General features: G+C 35.0%; 3 protein-coding genes across 8 annotated transcripts; all 3 read right to left on the bottom strand.

Moving 5' to 3' along the window:
• Positions 1 to 1054: 1054 nt before the first annotated feature.
• LOC123710706 (transcriptional regulator ATRX-like) lies at positions 1055 to 13869 on the bottom strand. Of its 2 annotated transcripts, XM_045662807.1 has the most exons (19): positions 13678 to 13869; positions 13290 to 13464; positions 12829 to 12957; positions 12458 to 12622; positions 10803 to 11913; positions 10583 to 10720; positions 8647 to 8832; positions 8347 to 8541; positions 7967 to 8081; positions 7649 to 7769; positions 7098 to 7573; positions 6745 to 6840; positions 6445 to 6651; positions 6230 to 6365; positions 4377 to 4482; positions 2604 to 2773; positions 2415 to 2481; positions 1305 to 1528; positions 1055 to 1207 (listed from the first exon to the last, which is right to left on the bottom strand). In XM_045662807.1, the coding sequence occupies exons 1-19, from the start codon at positions 13726 to 13728 to the stop codon at positions 1110 to 1112; spliced, it is 3966 nt and encodes a 1321-aa protein (XP_045518763.1). In that variant the 5' UTR covers positions 13729 to 13869; the 3' UTR covers positions 1055 to 1109. The 2 variants fall into 2 exon arrangements, 1 of the variants encoding a protein (XP_045518763.1); XR_006753855.1 differs by lacking the exon at positions 1055 to 1207 and having other exon boundaries at positions 1434 to 1548; positions 2341 to 2481.
• A 2664-nt stretch (positions 13870 to 16533) lies between these two features.
• On the bottom strand, positions 16534 to 18839 carry LOC123710709. Of its 5 annotated transcripts, none has more exons than XM_045662831.1 (6): positions 18552 to 18671; positions 17844 to 18016; positions 17552 to 17730; positions 17227 to 17350; positions 16924 to 17001; positions 16534 to 16718 (listed from the first exon to the last, which is right to left on the bottom strand). In XM_045662831.1, the coding sequence occupies exons 1-6, from the start codon at positions 18641 to 18643 to the stop codon at positions 16612 to 16614; spliced, it is 753 nt and encodes a 250-aa protein (XP_045518787.1). In that variant the 5' UTR covers positions 18644 to 18671; the 3' UTR covers positions 16534 to 16611. The 5 variants fall into 5 exon arrangements, with proteins under 5 accessions (XP_045518787.1, XP_045518785.1, XP_045518784.1 ...); XM_045662829.1 differs by adding an exon at positions 18253 to 18311 and having other exon boundaries at positions 16924 to 17350; positions 18552 to 18627; XM_045662828.1 differs by adding an exon at positions 18253 to 18344 and having other exon boundaries at positions 16924 to 17350; positions 18552 to 18596.
• A 213-nt stretch (positions 18840 to 19052) lies between these two features.
• On the bottom strand, positions 19053 to 19733 carry LOC123710711 (protein lethal(2)essential for life-like). The gene has a single exon (XM_045662833.1). The coding sequence runs from the start codon at positions 19650 to 19652 to the stop codon at positions 19053 to 19055; it is 600 nt and encodes a 199-aa protein (XP_045518789.1). The 5' UTR covers positions 19653 to 19733.

Raw genomic sequence — 19733 nt, 5'->3', positions numbered from 1 at the left:
CTTCCTTACTACTAATTAGATTTATTGTTATAAAGCACCTATTCAGACATATATAAGATTTACTCTCTAGAGCTGTCGATGCATCGCATCTTCAGCTATTAATAATATGTTATATATTGGGTTATTTTAATCCGAGTCGATTAACAAATAATTTTGCTGGGCCCTACCGAGTTCCAGCCTCGGTTCGACCGAGGACGCGACTGAGCCAGAACCTTCCTTACTACTAATTAGATTTATTGTTATAAAGCACCTATTCAGACATATATAAGATTTACTCTCTAGAGCTGTCGATGCATCGCATCTTCAGCTATTAATAATATGTTATATATTGGGTTATTTTAATCCGAGTCGATTAACAAATAATTTTGCTGGGCCCTACCGAGTTCCAGCCTCGGTTCGACCGAGGACGCGACTGAGCCAGAACCTTCCTTACTACTAATTAGATTTATTGTTATAAAGCACCTATTCAGACATATATAAGATTTACTCTCTAGAGCTGTCGATGCATCGCATCTTCAGCTATTAATAATATGTTATATATTGGGTTATTTTAATCCGAGTCGATTAACAAATAATTTTGCTGGGCCCTACCGAGTTCCAGCCTCGGTTCGACCGAGGACGCGACTGAGCCAGAACCTTCCTTACTACTAATTAGATTTATTGTTATAAAGCACCTATTCAGACATATATAAGATTTACTCTCTAGAGCTGTCGATGCATCGCATCTTCAGCTATTAATAATATGTTATATATTGGGTTATTTTAATCCGAGTCGATTAACAAATAATTTTGCTGGGCCCTACCGAGTTCCAGCCTCGGTTCGACCGAGGACGCGACTGAGCCAGAACCTTCCTTACTACTAATTAGATTTATTGTTATAAAGCACCTATTCAGACATATATAAGATTTACTCTCCAGAGCTGTCGATGCATCGCATCTTCAGCTATTAAAGTACGGAACAGGCTGAATTCGCGTCCGGAATAGGAGTAAAAAGTGCAGGAAGGTTCCCGTCAGGAAACCGTTAAATACATTGACATAAACCAGATGATTATAATATCCATTTATTTACAATATCATTTCTTAAATTACAATTTCTTAATTTATGTCCTTCAATGCAGAGCTATGAGTCCGGGCGGAGGTTCCGGCGGCATGAACCCGCCCACGCCCACGCTCACGCCCATTCCTACGCCCAGCATTGCCTCTGGAACTGATTTAAAAGGAATATTTATTTAATAATTTCGTCTCTAATGCAGACTAAATATGTACATGAATGTTATTTACACATAAGGGGACACGTAGCGTACCTCTGGGCCTCGCCCTCCCGAGGGGCGGGTCCCCCGGGGGCGGCGGAGGCGGCGGCAAGGCGTCCCAAAGGGACACGTGGTCGGGGTGAGTGGAAGGACACGGCCAGGCGCAGCCCGAGCGACGGACTCGTCTCTTCTTGGCGGGGGGAGGCTCCGTGTCCGAGTCCTGTCCGGGAGTGTACCCGTCCGCGAATCGAACCCGCTTACTCGGCACGCGGGACTCACTGCGACAATTTACCATTACCATTACATTTACATTTACATTTACATTTACCATTACCATTACCATTACCATTACCATTACATTTACATTTACATTTACATTTACATTTACCATTACATTTACATTTACATTTACATTTGCATTTACATTCACATTCACATTCACATTCACATTTACATTTACATTTACATTTACCATTACATTTACATTTACATTTACCATTACATTCACATTCACATTCACATTTACATTTACATTTACATTTACATTTACCATTACATTTACATTTACATTTACATTTACATTTACATTCACATTCACATTCACATTCACATTCACATTTACATTTACATTCACATTTACCATTACATTTACATTTACCATTACATTTACATTTACATTTACCATTACATTTACATTTACATTTACCATTACATTTACATTTACATTTGCATTTACATTCACATTCACATTCACATTTACATTTACATTTACATTTACATTTACATTTACATTTACATTTACCATTACATTTACATTTACATTTACCATTACATTTACATTTACATTTACATTCACATTCACATTCACATTCACATTCACATTCACATTCACATTTACATTTACATTTACATTTACATTTACATTTACCATTACATTTACATTTACATTCACATTTACATTTACATTTACATTTACATTTACATTTACATTTACCATTACATTTACATTTACATTTACATTTACATTTACATTTACATTTACATTTACATTCACATTCACATTCACATTCACATTCACATTTACATTTACATTTATTTCCCGCAGAGTGACGAGACCTGACGTATTTCCATTTAAATAACTGGAGTAAACCCATCTGAACTCACCCACTTCCCGTCTTTTCACCGGAACCACGCTCATCCCCGGGGAGCTCCTTCGCGACGTCGCCCAGCACTGAAACGACAATAGACAAATTATTATAAATCTAACTCTGTACCATCATTTCGCGGAGACGATGGACGCTTTCGAGTGACCGTAAGACGTTTTCGGATGAAATAATTAACGTTTACACCGACCTGTCTCTCTGAGAGCCTGGCTGATCCTGTCGTCGAGGGTGCTCCGCTTGTCCTGGGGCTCCCGGGGCTCGACGGGCTCCGGTTTGGTGGGTTTGTCTTCTGAGGCAAAACAGTCGCCGTACTGCAGCCGGTCGGATGCCCCGTACGTGTCCATGTAGGCTTCGTCGTAGCTGAGTAGGACTTTCGTGTTAATTCATGACAATTATAATACCTGGATATATATTACACTTATGAAAATTTCAAGCTAAAAAAAGAAAAGACTTGTGGTCCGGATGGAATACCCGAAGAAGCCATAATCCAAGGAAAATTTTTATTAACACCAATTATAACATCACTCTTTAATAAAATACTTGAGGTAAAAGCTATACCTAATGCATGGGCAGAGTCAGATATAATCCATTTATATGAAAAAGGTGATCCTACAGACATCGGTAACTGTAGACCGATAAGCTTACAACCGAATCTCTACAAATTATTTGCTTCATGCATGGAGAGCAGAATCTCCACACATATACAGGATTTTCAGCCTACAGAACAAGCTGGTTCCAGACGAGGATTTTCAACAATTGATCATATTTATGTTGTGCATCAAAATTATTGAGATGTATAAAGAAAAAAAAAGACCACTATATCTGGCATTTATAGATTACGCAAAAGCTTTCGATTCCATCTCACACAGCAGTATGTGGAATGCCCTCCACGAATGTAAGGTACCATCAGGGGTGATTAATCTAGTTAAGGATATTTACTCAAAAAGTGTAAGCCGAGTCAAACTAGAAAAAAGGGGACCTAAAATAGCCATTAAAAGAGGTATTAGACAGGGTGATCCACTTTCTCCTGCCTTATTTATAACAGCACTTCAAAGCATAATGCAAAAGCTTAATTGGACACAAAAAGGTATAATTATTGGCGGTAATTACTTAAACAACTTAAGATTTGCTGATGACATCGTTTTATTCTCAGAAACATCACTACAAATAGACCAAATGATAAACGAACTCTGTTCGTACAAAAATAATGACAAATCACCAACAAGATCCGGTCAAAATTAATGGATACCCCTCAGAATACGTGCAGAATACACCTACTTGGGTAAGGAAATATCTTTTAAAAATTCACGGCATCATGATGAAGTTGATAGGAGAACTAGGATGGCATGGAATGAGGCTATGAGGATACAGAGAAGTACAGAAGGCAGAGATAACGATATACTTAAAAAAGAAAGTCTTAGACACGTGTATATTATTATTATTACGTGGATATTCGACTCGAACACAAATAGAAAAATAACAACTTGTCAACGAGCAGTGGAAAGCAACTGTACTCAAATTAAAAATGAAGGAGAAGATCAGAAGTGCACAAATTAGAAACAAAACGAAGGTTATTGATGCACTGTCCCGTTGCAAAAAACTTAAGTGGAAATGGGCGAGTCATACCGCTCGAAGGACAAAGAGGGTAACAAAGTGGAAAGGGCCTCCGGGAAAAAGAAAGCGTGGTCGCCCTCTGGGGGCTGGGCTGACGAGCTTAACAAAGTTGGGGGAGAGGATTGGGGGAAAAATGCTCAAAACAGAGAGAGATGGAGCCAATTGGAGGAGGCCTACACTCAATAAGAGGTCCTTGAAAAAAAAACTTTTTATGTGTTGTATATTTTGTAAATTATTCAAGGAATAACTGAGGCTTATTGATGAATTTGACAAATTGAGGAAAACCTTAATAGATTTCTCCCTCTTTTTTGAAGTCGATTAAGCAAATTCACTCTCAAACTGGACTCACCTTATGGGCGTATTATTTTCATGTCTGTTGGCAAGGCTCTGGATCCTGTACACGGGCTGGGCGTCTCCGCCCGTCAGCACTATGTTGACATCGCCGGGTTTCAGACCTGTAAACGACAAGTAATTTTTGTAACATTATAATAATATAGCTTGACCCGGGAAATAAAGTCGTAATATAAACTTTTTTCAGTAAAAATAAAAAGGTTTTAATTACTAGGATACTAAGTATATTACATATATGAATTGATGATTTAACATTGTTGTTATGTATGTATTTAGTGTAAATAGTTAAAAGTAACTAAATTACAGTAATTTATCTGATAAGACTGAAGAGAAAAAGAGTTTTACGATTGTTTCACTACTTCATCTTAACGACGGACGGACAAGACGGTAAGACGAATGTCTAAAAGGTGAATGAAACCACTCTTTCCGTGGAAATATTATGATTACTTATTACTTATTATTTGTTTTTTAACTTTTATGATTATTTGGTAGAATTACAATTTAAACTAAAACTATCTTTATGGTTATTGCTATCTCATTGATTAAAATAAAATGAGGTAAACGTTGTGCATAAAATAATTTCCGTAAAATAAAGACATCTTCGGGTCTTTTTTGAATAAAATATTTTACAAAAATTCTATAATATTGTTACGAAGACGGGTCGACTGCATGTTTCTAGATTATTCCACTAGTTAGAGAACTTTTCAGCAGGCTGTAATTTGATTTCTGACCGTTTCAGGAGAGGGTCAATCACATATTAGAAAATTGTAATTTTCATAATGTTACCCTAGTTTTCAGGAAGCTGAAACCTTTTTTCAGTCTAGTTTCAGAACATGTGTAGTCGAGTGGTGCAGTTTTCAGGAGACCCGTTTTCAGGCCTAGTTATACCCCCCCTTTGATGAAGGAATATTCTAGACCGAACTTTCTAGGTGTGAGACAAGGACGAAATGATACGAGAGAGAGAGAGAGATCAGAACTTTCTCGAAACTAAACTGAGCACTCTAGAACGCCGTACGACAAGGACGGAGCAACGTGCGAAAGAGACAAAGAGTGCGGACGTTCTAGAATTGTGCAATCGCTACTCAGTAGCAAGCCCACCTAGAGAGTTCTGGAATATTGTTTAGAATTATTCTCAGGGATATATAAAGGATATATAATTAGTGATTGTTTTGTGTGTGTTATAAGTGCATCTCTGCAAATAATTTGTGCCCATAAATTCCTCATTGATCTACCAAGAAATAAACCTTTGAAGAAATCTACGGCATTTTCTATCCGATCCCCTAGCTCGTAACATTTTTATAGTTATAGTACATCACCCCAAGGAAGTAAAAAATGAGGAAACATTAAAAAAGCCGTAGCCGTGATTTCCGGGGCGAGCAATATTATTTTATTCCTTTATTGGAAATCGAACCCAAGACGAGATTTTTACAAGGAGTTTAACTAAAGCTGAATTTAACTAAATCATGCAAATAAGCATGCAAAAGCTGCAGAAATATACAAAAATAGTTCTCGAAATATCTTCAAACGATATCAATATTCTGATAGTAATAAATTCGCAAATCTTTCAGGTTTTAGCTTTAGATAGTCATAGTTATGACTAACCTCACCAAAGAGGATGTGAGGAAATATTTGACTTTGTTTAGCAGTGACAATTTACTCTTTTCTCTATTTATTCAATTACAGTTATCTTTTTATTTTTATCAATTAACGTTGTTGAGGCTGTTTCATATATTTTGTTTATCATAATCCACGTCATGGATATGTGTTGACTGGAAAATGACTAAAAAATAAATAATTCAGTTTGCCCGTGATAAATGCAAAATAAAGTTAAGTTCATCTCTGGCAACTCACCCCACCGCGAAGGCCTGTGGGGCACGGGGTCGGCTGGGTCGCGTCCGGGTCTCCAGTCGCAAGTGATCTCTCCGCAGCTGCGCACGCGCACCACGGTCTCTATTCGGGACACGCTCGTGTCGATCGGTGATCTGGCCTGAAAACGACATCATCACGTTGAATCGTCCGCTTCGAGTGGATCTGTACCGTTCGATGACTCGCATACGATGCCCGACCTGGCCGGCCACGTCGCTCTGATAGGCCATCGCCATCTGCTCGTAGACGTCGTACTCGGCCGGTTCGTAGCTCTCGAACTTCTCCTCCTTGTAGCCCCTGGCGTCTATCACGTCCTTGAAAGTGTAGTTGGAGTTCTGAGAGGACGGCCGCAGGTGGCTCACGTCCTTCTCGTAGTCGTGGACGTCCGTCGATTTGGAGTCTTCGTTCTGAAAATCAGTTTCGGGTAGTTCTTCCTCTTTATATGAGAGACATGAGAGACTCGTGTATTAACACGAGTTTAAAAACTTCTCCACGTTAACCTTGGCGCTGTAAACGGATTCTTGGGAGGAGCATTGCGAGTTCTCGTCTGGCTTCATCGGCTCGTTCGGCTTTAGCTCGCTCTCTTTCGGTGGTTCCTGAAATGTGGAAAGGGTCATTTAGTTAATAGCGTATATATAGACTAAGCCCTAACTGAGCGTTAAGCAAATCAGTTAAAGTTAACCTGCTTCTCTCCAACTTCGTATATCGTGCTGTCTCCTTCGTCCGAGTCGTCCTACGCAGCGTGAAAAAGGCGCACAAAGATATTATGCATAGGTACCGAATTTTGGTAAAGAACTTATTTTGATGAATTTTTGTACCTCTCAGTTGAAATCTCAAACTATATAAAACTAACCTTTAAACAGCATTCACTTTTCTTACTGTCGACGATTGGGCTTTTAGACTCTTCTACTTCTTCCGCCTCTTTCTCTCTTTCATCTCTCACTTTCTCAATCTTTTCTTCGATCTCCTCTTTGACGTGTGTATTCCCAACGAAATCGTTCTGTAGCTCTTTGACGTTGATGATTTCTCGTGGTTTCTGTCGTCTCGGTGAGAATTCCATCAATTTTGATTCCTCATCGTCGGTTGTCTTTTCGGTTTTAATGTTATTTAATATGTTCGCGTCGACCACGATTTCGTTTTGCGTTTCGGATAAAGTCTTTCTTCTTTTTCGGTTCTTTTCTCTGTTCTTACCGCTCGTCTTGCGTTCGCTTTCACTATCTGAAGAGGAACTGCTGCTGCTACTGCTGCTCACTTTTTTTGTCTTCTTCCTCTTTTTGTCTTTCTTTTTATCTTTTTCCGATTTTCTTCTCTTGGATTTCTTGGATTTCTCTGAAAAAACGTAGCACAATGGAATCAATTACAGAACAAAATAATCCAAATGTATATAGATCATTTAAAACTCACCACTGTCAGAGTCGTCATCAATTTTCTTTTTACTTTTCTTCTGTTTTCCTTTTAATCTCTTCAAAAGTTTTCTACCCATGCGCCGACGCTTAGCCGATTTGGATTTCGCCTTTTTCATTGCCTGAAATATTGTATACAATCATTGTATTTGTTTTCGAGGAAGAACTTTTTTATTTGAACTGTGAAAGTAAATTAAAACAAAAACAATAATTATACTTATAAAACTCATTCCTTATTGAGTAATGGGTGATATGGGCTGCGATGACTGTCCTTTTTGCTTGTTTGCCCCATATTATATTGTAACATATATAATCCTACCTTCTTTTTAAGTGCTTTCTTTTTCTTTCTCGAATCTTCTTCGCTGTCCGACGAAGAAGATAACGACGTGGAGTGTTTTCTCTTTCTGCTCTTCGCTTTCTCATTTTTCTTTTTGCTAACAATTAATTTTCATATTAAATTAAAAACTACTTCGTGATCAGAACAGATTACTGATAGCAAAGAAAATATTCAGCTAAAAAAGTTATTTGTGTAAAATCTGATGGTCTGAGTAAATTGGTTAAATTTTACTAAACATTTGTAGCACGAATCGCGTCTAAAAATGTGTACTGTAGGAGAAATATTTCGTCTGTTTAGAAACCTCAGTATTTTGATATGTTTATATATATAAAGGCAGGATTAAAAAAAATAGAGATACGAACCTCCTATCATCCTCTTCTACCTCAGACTCTTGACTCCACCCTTCACTGCTCAACTTCATCTTCTTCGTTCTCTTTTCTTCTTCCCTAGTATCGTTATCTTCCTTTTTCTTCTTTCTATTTTCTTGCACGGGCGTGGTACTTCCCGACGTTTCCTTTTTGGTCTCTATTACATCTGGCCACACGGCTTCCATAAACCTAGGAGCAAACACGAGCCTTCCTTAACAACGTATGATATGATGCAAAACTAAGAAACGTTTACAGCCTTATCGGGAAAGTAACACGTGTCTTCTAATCGCATACCTATGGTACTCTCTATCCAGGTCCAACTCTTCTGTCTTAGGAGTGAGAGATCTCCTCTCTTCTCCGAGTGACTGTTGACTGTCATCTGCCTCCCATTCACTCGAGAGCTGCAGTTTACTCTCGACAAGACAATTATTACTCGATGGATACCAGTTGCGACAGTTGGATGTTGTCACTTCCGATATTCTGAAAAATTGGAAAGTATAATTATCTCCTTCATCTTCATCAACTTTAATAGTAGATCGACGTCAAAAACGGTTAATCTGGAACACAAACCTTGCCGCGACTGCCACAACTCCGACATAATCAGTCTGTTCCAAATATCCAAAAATCTAGAACTAAATTTACGTACTGTGTTTTTCTAATAAAACCGTATTTTACTTTAACTTTACAATTTATACAGAATTCTGAATAACCAATCTTAATATGCATAAAAAACACAAATTTTCAACATTAAAACAATTAAAATAGTGGCACTGTTTTGACTTTCTATGAAATATTAATGACCGTCGTTTCATTCGTGGAAACTCTAGGCATAATAGTATTATTTGTCCCGTTATATAAAATATCACACAATTTCACTTGAAATCATTATAATTGCAAAATGCAAAGAGAAACTTAAGTATAATGTGTAAAAATCTGCAGAATATATTTTTTGACATATTTTGATGTACTGACATGGCTGTCGAATTAATTGTCATGAATTATTGCAGATTATATTACATTTATTCAAAACCCAGTATTGCACATGAAGCAGACAGGATTTTTCTAGTTTCAATTAGACCTTTTTAAGAAACAAATTTTAATAATAATGATAATAACTCATTTTTCGAAATTATTAAACAGTTACTCAGATTATCTTAGTTAATAGTGATAATATTGTTACGAAGACGGGTCGACTGCAATGTTTCTAGATTTTTCCACTAGTTAGAGAACTTTTCAGCAGGCTGTAATTTGATTTCTGACCGTTTCAGGAGAGGGTCAATCACATATTAGAAAATTGTAATTTCCATAATGTTACCCTAGTTTTCAGGAAGCTGAAACCTTTTTTCAGTCTAGTTTCAGAACATGTGTAGTCGAGTGGTGCAGTTTTCAGGAGACCCGTTTTCAGGCCTAGTTATACCCCCCCTTTGATGAAGGAATATTCTAGACCGAACTTTCTAGGTGTGAGACAAGGACGAAATGATACGAGAGAGAGAGAGAGATCAGAACTTTCTCGAAACTAAACTGAGCACTCTAGAACGCCGTACGACAAGGACGGAGCAACGTGCGAAAGAGACAAAGAGTGCGGACGTTCTAGAATTGTGCAATCGCTACTCAGTAGCAAGCCCACCTAGAGAGTTCTGGAATATTGTTTAGAATTATTCCCAGGGATATATAAGCGAGCCGAAACGCGACTAGTCACCTTTAGTTTTGAATGCGATAACAAGAGAGAAACACCGAAGCGATAAAGTGCGAATAAAGTGAATATAAATGATAAAGTACTGTGTGAAGTGTGCATAAGTGAAGTAATTAGTGACTGTTTTTGTGTGTGTTATAAGTGCATTTCTGCAATTAATAAGTGCCCATAAATTCCTCATTGATTTTTCGAGAAATAAACCTTTGAAGAAATCTACGGTATTTTCTATCCGATCCCCGAGCTCGTAACAATATGATAAAACTAATAATATATGACTTAAAACTTTATAAATTTTAAAATATTTTACAATAAACCAAATTAAATACCAAATAAGTTAGCAGTTTTGCAGTATTATGTAAAAGCTTACCGTGATATTCCTAACGATATATTGGTAAAACTAAAACATACACCTGTATGTTTGACCAACTGGTCATGGTAACAATAATATACTACATTCAGAGTCCAAAGCTTTAAATCAAATTTTATATTAAAAGATACAGCTGCAGGTAAGGAAGTATTAATAGGAGTAAGACTCACTGATCACATCCGTAAACACGGTCAACTAAGTTCATCTTGTTGATCTCCAGTTCTTCGTAAACGACATCCCTTTCTTTCACACAAGAACATAATTTTGGATTTGCAGAGTACCATAGCTTTGGTGTTGATTGTGTCTCTCTGAAATGTGCAATTTTGTCGCATCAACTTTAAAGAAACCATTACAAAACATTCGAGGTTGGTGTCCTCCCACAATACTCACTTGTAGCAGTTATTCTTGTCATGCCGAAACAACAATGGCTGACATATTTTCAAAACAAACGTCCACGCTTCCAAAGAATCCAAATTGACCTTCGACATTTTATCTGCATTCAACGCATCGTCTAGCTCCTTTTCAATAGATAGACGAAATTCTACCCCTGACTTGTAACTTTCAACCGTGTCACTTGTTTTATAGCCACTTTCACTTGACCTATAGCCCTCTGAGTACTGGTGTTTATTCCCTTTCTGTACTATTTCAGGTGTAACAGACTCCCTGACGGAAGTATTTGGTGTATCATCATTATTTGGTGATTCGTATTCAACCAGCCCCTTATCTTGACTATCGTCTTCGTTTAGTTCCTCGACCTTGATTTCATTTATCACCGATTCTAAAAACGTATCATCCAAAGATAAATCTCTTGAAGTATCGTCTAAATCTATGGGCTTCTTGTTCGGCGAATCATACAACGACAGCTTTGTGGATCGTACTGTTGCAAATTTATCAATATTTGTCTCTGCATCAAAAATATTCAATACATCTTCATTATTATCGTCAGTTTCATATTTAAACGTGTCTATTATCGGCTGAATTTTGATTCTATTGTCGGTTGTAACCCTTTTAATAATTTCATTCTTTTTTGCAGCGCTGGCTCTTAGCAACTCTGATGGTTCTTTATAATTCTTTCTTTCTGGTGCTGAACTCTGAGAATCAGATTTATCAGTTTTTGGGCTAGATATATTGGTATCTTCATTATCGAGTGACCAACTATCACAAACTACAAAATCACCAAAGTGAACATCTTCTTTAGCATTAAGTTCAACTTTTTTTGAAACTACTTCTAACACTTTTTGTTTTCTATCTTTAGTGCGTTCTTTAATTTTGTTATCTTTTCTGTGATCCGAATAGCGCCTTGAACCGTATTTATCTTTTCTATCTTTGAAGTCACTTTTCCGCCGATTGTGTTTCTTATCCTTCTCTTCTTTTTCGTCTTTTCTTCTTTGAAATGGATTATCATAGTCAGGCAGTAACTTTCTGTAGTCAAATTTAAAAGGCTTTCCTTCCAGTTTGGCTTTTTTAGCTTCACGAATTAATTCATCTACTTTGGTTGGATCTAAAAATGTAATTTGCAGTTAAAAACAATTAAACAATATATTACTACTACTAAAATTTACTACTATGTACTATACTATAATTATTAATACAGTTGTAAACCAATACACATGTATGTCAACCTTATATTATGCTACCATTTACAAAATGCATTTAATTAACTTACTAACACCTACACTAAAATCATATACTTAACATTAAAATACATTTTATTTACTCTTTAATATCTAGCTTTAAAGATTAGACATATTATATTACATAGTTATTGCAAACTCACAAAGTATAGACTTTTTTCTAGCACATGGAGAAACGTGCGTCAGTCCAGAATAGACGCGGTACCGGCCTATGTATGTCATAAAGTCTTTTAACTATAGTAATTATAATACACTAAAACTGCATACTTGGAACACAAAACCATCCTGTCTTGAATCAAAGCTTTAAACGAGCAACACTAAAGAAAAATCTTAATCAACATTGATGTTTGCAGAGTTTATCCCACTTCATCCCAACATTAAATTTCTTTAAAAATTTCGCTTTAAACTTACCTATAAAAGACTTAATGGGTGGCATAGCCTTTGTGGGCATTGCAGTATCACTAGTAGATGATGGACATATCAAGCCCAGTGGGATCCCAAGATCAACTAACTCCATCTTTCTCTTCATATCTTCAATTTCCGCTTGTGTCCGTCGTTGCAACTCTGAATAAGTATCTGTAAATTGGTATAAAAATCTTTATTATTGGCTTTTTACAAGCAAACAATCATTATATGGTTATATGAACTATACAAACAGATACCACTAAGGCAGTATAAGAATAAGTTATATAAAAATGTTTCACTTTACATTTATTAACAACTGGAAACAAGTCTTTAAACAGAGTCATGAAGAAATCTGCCATATACTGCAATTGCATTACCTTGCCAAGCCTTTCTTTCTGAACCAGGTTTTGGTGGTTTAGGAAGTTTGGGAACTTTGGGGTCAGGGTCTTCTTCACGTTTTAGAGTTGGCTTTACTCCACTCAGCTTCCCAATTAACACCATTGTATCTGCAAGTGCAACAAATGAATTTTGTATGCAATTTAAAAATATTTAGTGAATATTGTTCAAGGCACTTTCTTACATTATTTTACAGTAACAACTTCTAAACAATCATTTCGAATGGAACTATATTTCTTTTACATATTTCGGTAGGAATGGAAAATATATTCGTCTTCGTTAATATAGCAATTCAATTTAAAGAAACAGAAAACTAATTTATTTCAAGCTAATTAATTTAGTCAAAAATATTTCATGCAGGAGCATTAATGTTACATTAATGCTACTGCATTACTGTTACATTATTTATATATTAATACAAATATGATTAAATGATACTCACTGCCGGACCCAGCAGGCTTAGGAGCTATAATAGGAGTAATAGGAGTCTTCTTTTGAATAGAAAACGCTCGCAGTCGTTTCTTCGCATTTTCCACACCTTTAGGAGTTGGAAGCATATTGGAAAAAGAAGTTCTTGGAGGAGTGTTAACTTTCGATTCATCGCTTGCACATTGAAACTAGAAAGGTGAAATAACATGTTAAGCAACAATTCTGAACTCCGGAAAGTAGAGACTTGCTTCTTTTAATATTATTAAAATCTAAACAAAACTTAATGTATTTCTACCAAACTATAAAATACTATTCAAGTTAGCAAATACAATTATATAAAATACATTTGATTTCAAAATAACATTTTACAGATTTTAAGTGAAACAAAATGATCTTTTTACCGCAGAACTCCTCACGCCTGGAGGTGACGGTTGACCTGTATCATATTCCATGACTAATATTGATAAATGTTTTAAATAGTATTAAATCGTAAACAACCAATTAAAACTAAATGACAGTGGCTCAAACAATTTTTATCTCTAATTATTATTCAATGTTTTGAAATTGGTTGTTAACAAAAACGCGATTCAATGACGACGTCACCACAGATTTAAGAACTTAAGAGTATAGAATATAGATCATAGACAATCTCTGGAGATTGTCTATGGATATTGTGCTGTGTTCAGCACAACGCGTTTTTTGCATTCAGACTGTGGCAAAAATGTATACACAAACTAAACCACTTAAATTTTATTGTAATATATAATTACGTTCATACTTCAAAGAAAACTGATCTAAGTGTACTACTGTACCTATATATTCTTCTAGGGAAATGAGTACGCTGAAAGCTCGTAAATATAACTTTTCCTTTTCCATATTAAGTGGCACAAAATATTCTTTAAACATACATCTGTTTAGACGAAACTACAAAGAAAATAATCATCAAAGTAGGTCGTCTACATAGGTAGTAAATCTCTTTTATAAGATGAGTTAAATGTTTTAAGTTTTCAATAAAAATATTTATATTGACGGTTACTATAAATTATAAAACAAAGTCTAGCAGCTTTTAATCTCCCTCGTCTTAAATTTCTGTACACAGTGTAAACTGCATGTAACGTCCCTCGACTTTATGACGAACTCCCTAAACAGTAAACAGTCATATTAAATGGCTTTGGTTGGTTTAGCTTGTTTTCCATACAATGATACACTCTATACACCATTTCACCCTCTCTTAATAACGACAACAATTGTATAAGTTGCTAAAATTAGTAAAAACTGCGCAGCTTCATCATCCTAGCCCGCTATAAACTCGACTGTAGGCATCATGCATACGAACTTTCTATGAAATTCGTTCTTTTGTTTGCAAATGGCGATTGCTAGCACGTGTAAACTGTTGATGACCATCACGAATAAGTAGGAGTCATGGTTTTTCTATACGTAATTATATTCTTAGTTGCTCACCAAATTTCAAACTGTAAACATGGGTAGTAAAAGAAAATCACTGTATTTTGATGAAAAAGTTTTACTGATGCGCGCAATAGAAACGGGAGAAGTGATGTCATTCTACCGTGTCCACAATATGGAAAAAGAGAGAAAAAATTCTCCAAGCTGAGGGCGAGGGGATATCTTTCATAAAATTAAAGATATCTTAATACGAAGATTTGAATCAAGCTATACTATCATTGTTTCACGGACAGCGTCAGAATATTATGACTGTCTCAGGGCCGCTCGTAAAAGCTAAGGCAGAGCAAGCTAATTTGCTGAAGAACTTGGTTTAAATTCCTTCAAAGCATCAGAAGGATGGCTCGGAAAATTCAAGGAACGTCACGATACCAACTAAGGTAAATAAGTGGAGGGCCACGAAGTGTTACGAATGTGAATCATGATTGGATTAATAGTACCCTGTCAAAATTCACAGAAAAATACGTCTTATTTTTTTACAGCCTGGGAAGAAGTGACACCCATAACTATACAGCACTCTTTTCGATATGCTGGACTTTGTCTTTACCAATTCTAAGAGTGATGAGGTATTTTTCCACATAACCAGAGTTTGATAGCCATAACGATTATCCATTAACCGAGTATATTCAACAGTTTAACATGACAGGAAAAAGGAAAATCTTGAAACCTACATCGAAGTAGACAACTGCCTGCTTACAACGGCTTCACTCACAAAGAAATTTTGGATTCAGTGAGAAATACTAATGATCAAGAACTAGGAGATGAAGGAGATGAGACGGATGAGCCTCAGCCACCGCAAGCATTAAAGAAGCTCTGATAGCAGCTAAATTATTGGAAATATACTTCCTTTATCACTTACCTCAATATTGCAATATATGAATAAAATAAAAAAAATGCGACAAAATTACTGGTACAGCAAAAGACGTCAGGCAAAAATTATAGACTATACGCAATAGGATTCAAATAAAATTATTTTTTATGTACATAACTAATAATACTAGTCTGAAATATTCAAACTTTTTATTTTTCTAATTCCGAGTGAATGACGTGAGAGCACAGGCGGGGCGAGCGGGGTCAGATACCGGCACAAACTCGTTCACATTACTGCGATCTGGTGGGTCTACCGGCGCTTTGTAGTGACAAATCGCTCGGCAAAAATACCGGACTCGGGATAACCTCAATAGCTTGATAAATTGTACAGTCAATAGCCCTTCCGGCATTTTCACCGGTCCGGCAGATCTGCCAGTCCGGCGTCCGGGAATCCGGCCTAAAAGATAAATATTTATAATGACTACTATTTGACTAGCAGTAGTTGCAATAGGTTTAAAAAGATATTTTTAACCTACTGCAACTGATGTATGTGAATTGTATTATATTGTTTGATCTTTATTCTTGATAGTTTTGAACAAATTTTTATAAAGTAAATAATGCAAATAAAAATTATAACTAATCTAAAAACAATCAGTCTAGTACAATATTTCCGCATTTTTACATTTTGAATAAAAAACAACTTATACTACAATATTTCTTATTTGAACTTATTTCTAGACTGTCTAAAATATTATATTTAATCATTTATTTCTTGAAGTTTATAAAATCAATCAGTATTAACAGCATTTAGTCTATATATTTCTGAAAATGTATGTGACATTCCTCATTCATCAGACTTTACACACGTGGGCATTTTTTCCGCTTAAACATAACATAACGCAAAAAAATTATAGGTTGCATATAAAAAAGGAGCATTTTGAGATTAACTAAATTTCAGATTTCAAATTTCAGATTAACTAAAGTGATATTGCTAATATTGTGTCTAATTTTACTTTCAAAACACTAAATAAATTAACAAGAGAATACATATAACATTAATTTGCTTAAAAAATATTGCTATCATTAATCTCTGCAGTCTGATCGCTTGGTGTAATCATAAGTTGAGTGAGAACATCATTTAGCTTCAAATATATAACTGGCTGGATTTGTCCTGCAAAAATAAAATGGTTATTTTTTAATATCAAATCTAATACAATTTATATAGTAGTAAATAAAGATTTTATCAAAAATTATATGAATATTACATCATAAGTTTTTGACTCTGGCAGTTGGGCTAAAAAGGTCAATATGATTATTATGCATTGAGTAGAATGACTCAAAAAGCAAAAGACAGCACTATTAAATGTGAAACATACCTGACTCTGTGCTTGTATTAACAGATAAGGCGGCCATCGCTTCACTTTTATCATCTTCACATTTCATATTATTTACATCTGCAAACACAATTTGTGTTGGTATTTCTGATGTATTTGCAAGTAAATTATTTTCATATTCAGATTCCACCACAGGCTTTAAACTTGCGGTATTTGTCACATTAATTAAGTCAACTGAATGTTCAGTTATTTGCGCCTTACTCTCTGTATTCCTTAATGACTTTATTGCTCTTTGTATTTCATTTCTTATTTCACATTTAACATTTTCTGGAAGGTTGACTATACCTGATGTTTTTCTATATTTAGTAATTGGTTCATCATCACTAGAATCTTCAACTTTTAAAGCACTAGTCTTATTTTCAGATTCAATTAGATCTCTCCATTTATTAATAAAAGTGTCTGCTATTTTCTGAAAGCAAGTTAGGTCACAAATGATTAATGTGCTATCATTATTAAGCAGCAGAAAATAAAATTTATATGAAATGTGAGATAGCAAGTAAGGGTTTGTCAGTATACATACTTGAATTAAACCTTTGTACTTAAACATTACGATAAAATGGTTGCCACAAATTAATATTTGACAAAATTACATGTATGACTTCTTACTTACAAACTTAATAGACTTTGGTATTCTCAACATATAGTGGTCCTCATGTAGCTCAAGCATCTCACACTTTTGACAAAGATCATAGTTGTTGCACATAACACATTTATATCGGAAACCAATAATTTGTTCTGAACATACATTGCACATTATACCTTCATGAACAGTAGGGAGTATATCTTGTTCTAGAAAAGAAAATGATCATTAGGTAAAATATTATTTAAGGCTATTGAATATAGACATAGTATTCCACAAATTAAATGTTAAATCTTTTTTAAATATATTATAATTAACCAACCTGGTAATGATCCAGGAAGTCTTACTGAAGGAACTGCATCAATATTAAGATGTTTATTCTTTATAGAAGATGGGGGAAAATGCCTTGAACAGAATCTTAAATTTCTCCTCAATTTTTCCATATCTTCATTTAGAAGATCTTCTTTACCGGCTGCTTTCAACCATTGTTTCTGACTAAAATATATTTTTTTTGAATATTTAGTATAGTTGTACAGCCCTAGCTTTAAAAGATTATAAATAATTTTTATTTTCATAGGTATTTTGATTTTAAACTTCACTAAATAATTGGTGATCAAGAATTTAAAAATATCACAACCTTGGTTTTAATAATAAATGTATTTTGTATATTTTACCATGTATAAATGAATTTTTAAAGCCTTTTAAATACTTAAATTAAGGGTTATAGCAACCTTTAGTTTGGGTCTTCACTAATAATCCTCGGTAAAAGACTACTCTTTCTCTCAGATTTCTTAAAATATGTAAAAGGTAATAGACATTAGTCCTGCAAGATTGAGATTATCCATCTTAGAATGAATCAAAACACAAATAGCTTTAATACTCTGTAAGCATATATATAAAAATTATGTGAAATAGAATTCATCTTAGTAGACACAAAGGCAACCTTTTTGAAAAAAATTGTTTACAGCATAACGAAGATTTTATGGACTTTACATTATTATTTAAGCTAGAAATAAAACATTTAATATACCGGTGTTTTTGCTTCGGTAAACTGTAGAAATTTAAATGTCTGTTACTTTTGCTATTACGTCCGCATCCAACCACACAACAATAGTTAACCATTTTTATTATGGCGTTATTCCCTAAACGATTAAACACAATTATATTTTAACTTTATTTGAAATCTTAAAAATAATATTTACGCGTCAAGGTAATATTTACCACAGAGTACGTGTTTGTACTTTGATGAATAACTTATATAGGATATTCAATACCGTCAATCACAGATACTTTAGTCAAATAAATTATTTTTATAATTTTTTTACAAGACCATGCTACCAAATTAGTCAATTGCCTGTTACCACTTATAAAAATTGTGATCTCTACATAAACGTAGATATATAAAACATCAAGCTGTATATTCTAACGTGTGGAGTCCACGAGACAAAAACAATTTAAATGAAATGAAAGGCTATGATAAATATTATATTAGTCTATTACATAATTCAGCCTTAGAAAATATTTTAAAAGTTTATGAACCACACTTTCCATCCTGCGCTTGACAGGTTCCTTCAGAAGCAGTTTTTGTCGTTTTATTCTCCTTCCTGATAGGGCCAGTCTGTGTAATGGGCACGATTCTCTCACCTTTTGAATCCACTTCTTTTCTAGGCGCTGTAATCGTTAAGATACCATCACTTGAAAGTTGAGATACCACATCCTCTGACTCTACCCCATCCGGTAAAGAGTATTTCCTTACGAATTGGCGTGAAATTGATCCATGTTCATCTTTTTTTTCATCATGTTTTGCTTCAATCATTACATAGCCATCACCAGTTTTGACGTTTATTTCATCTGGAGAAAAATGTTGAACATCCAAATTAATCTGAAATTTCTGCTTCTCGTTAACAATAGTTGATCCAAAGTCCCGAGTGATTTCATCGAGGTATCTCCACGGGCGAAAGTAGTCTCTGAGCATCCAGGGCGTCATCATGCTTGTTATTAAATCCTCAGGTGTAAGTGCCATACCAAATTCTTGGTCATGCAAATGATGTTTCTTCTTTTCCTCGCAGTTTTCTCCACTAAAAACTTTTGTAAAGAGTATAGTAATAAAAAGCAATGTTATCGACTTCATGATGTATAGTTTACTAAATTTACTAAAATTTACATGAAATTTTGCGAATTACAGATTTTATGTACCGTGCACTTCGATTGT

Source organism: Pieris brassicae, chromosome 6 (assembly GCF_905147105.1).
Source record: "Pieris brassicae chromosome 6, ilPieBrab1.1, whole genome shotgun sequence".
NCBI classification, from domain to species: domain Eukaryota; kingdom Metazoa; phylum Arthropoda; class Insecta; order Lepidoptera; family Pieridae; genus Pieris; species Pieris brassicae.
Note: the sequence above shows the minus strand (reverse complement) of the source record. Positions and strands in the feature narration are given on the sequence as shown.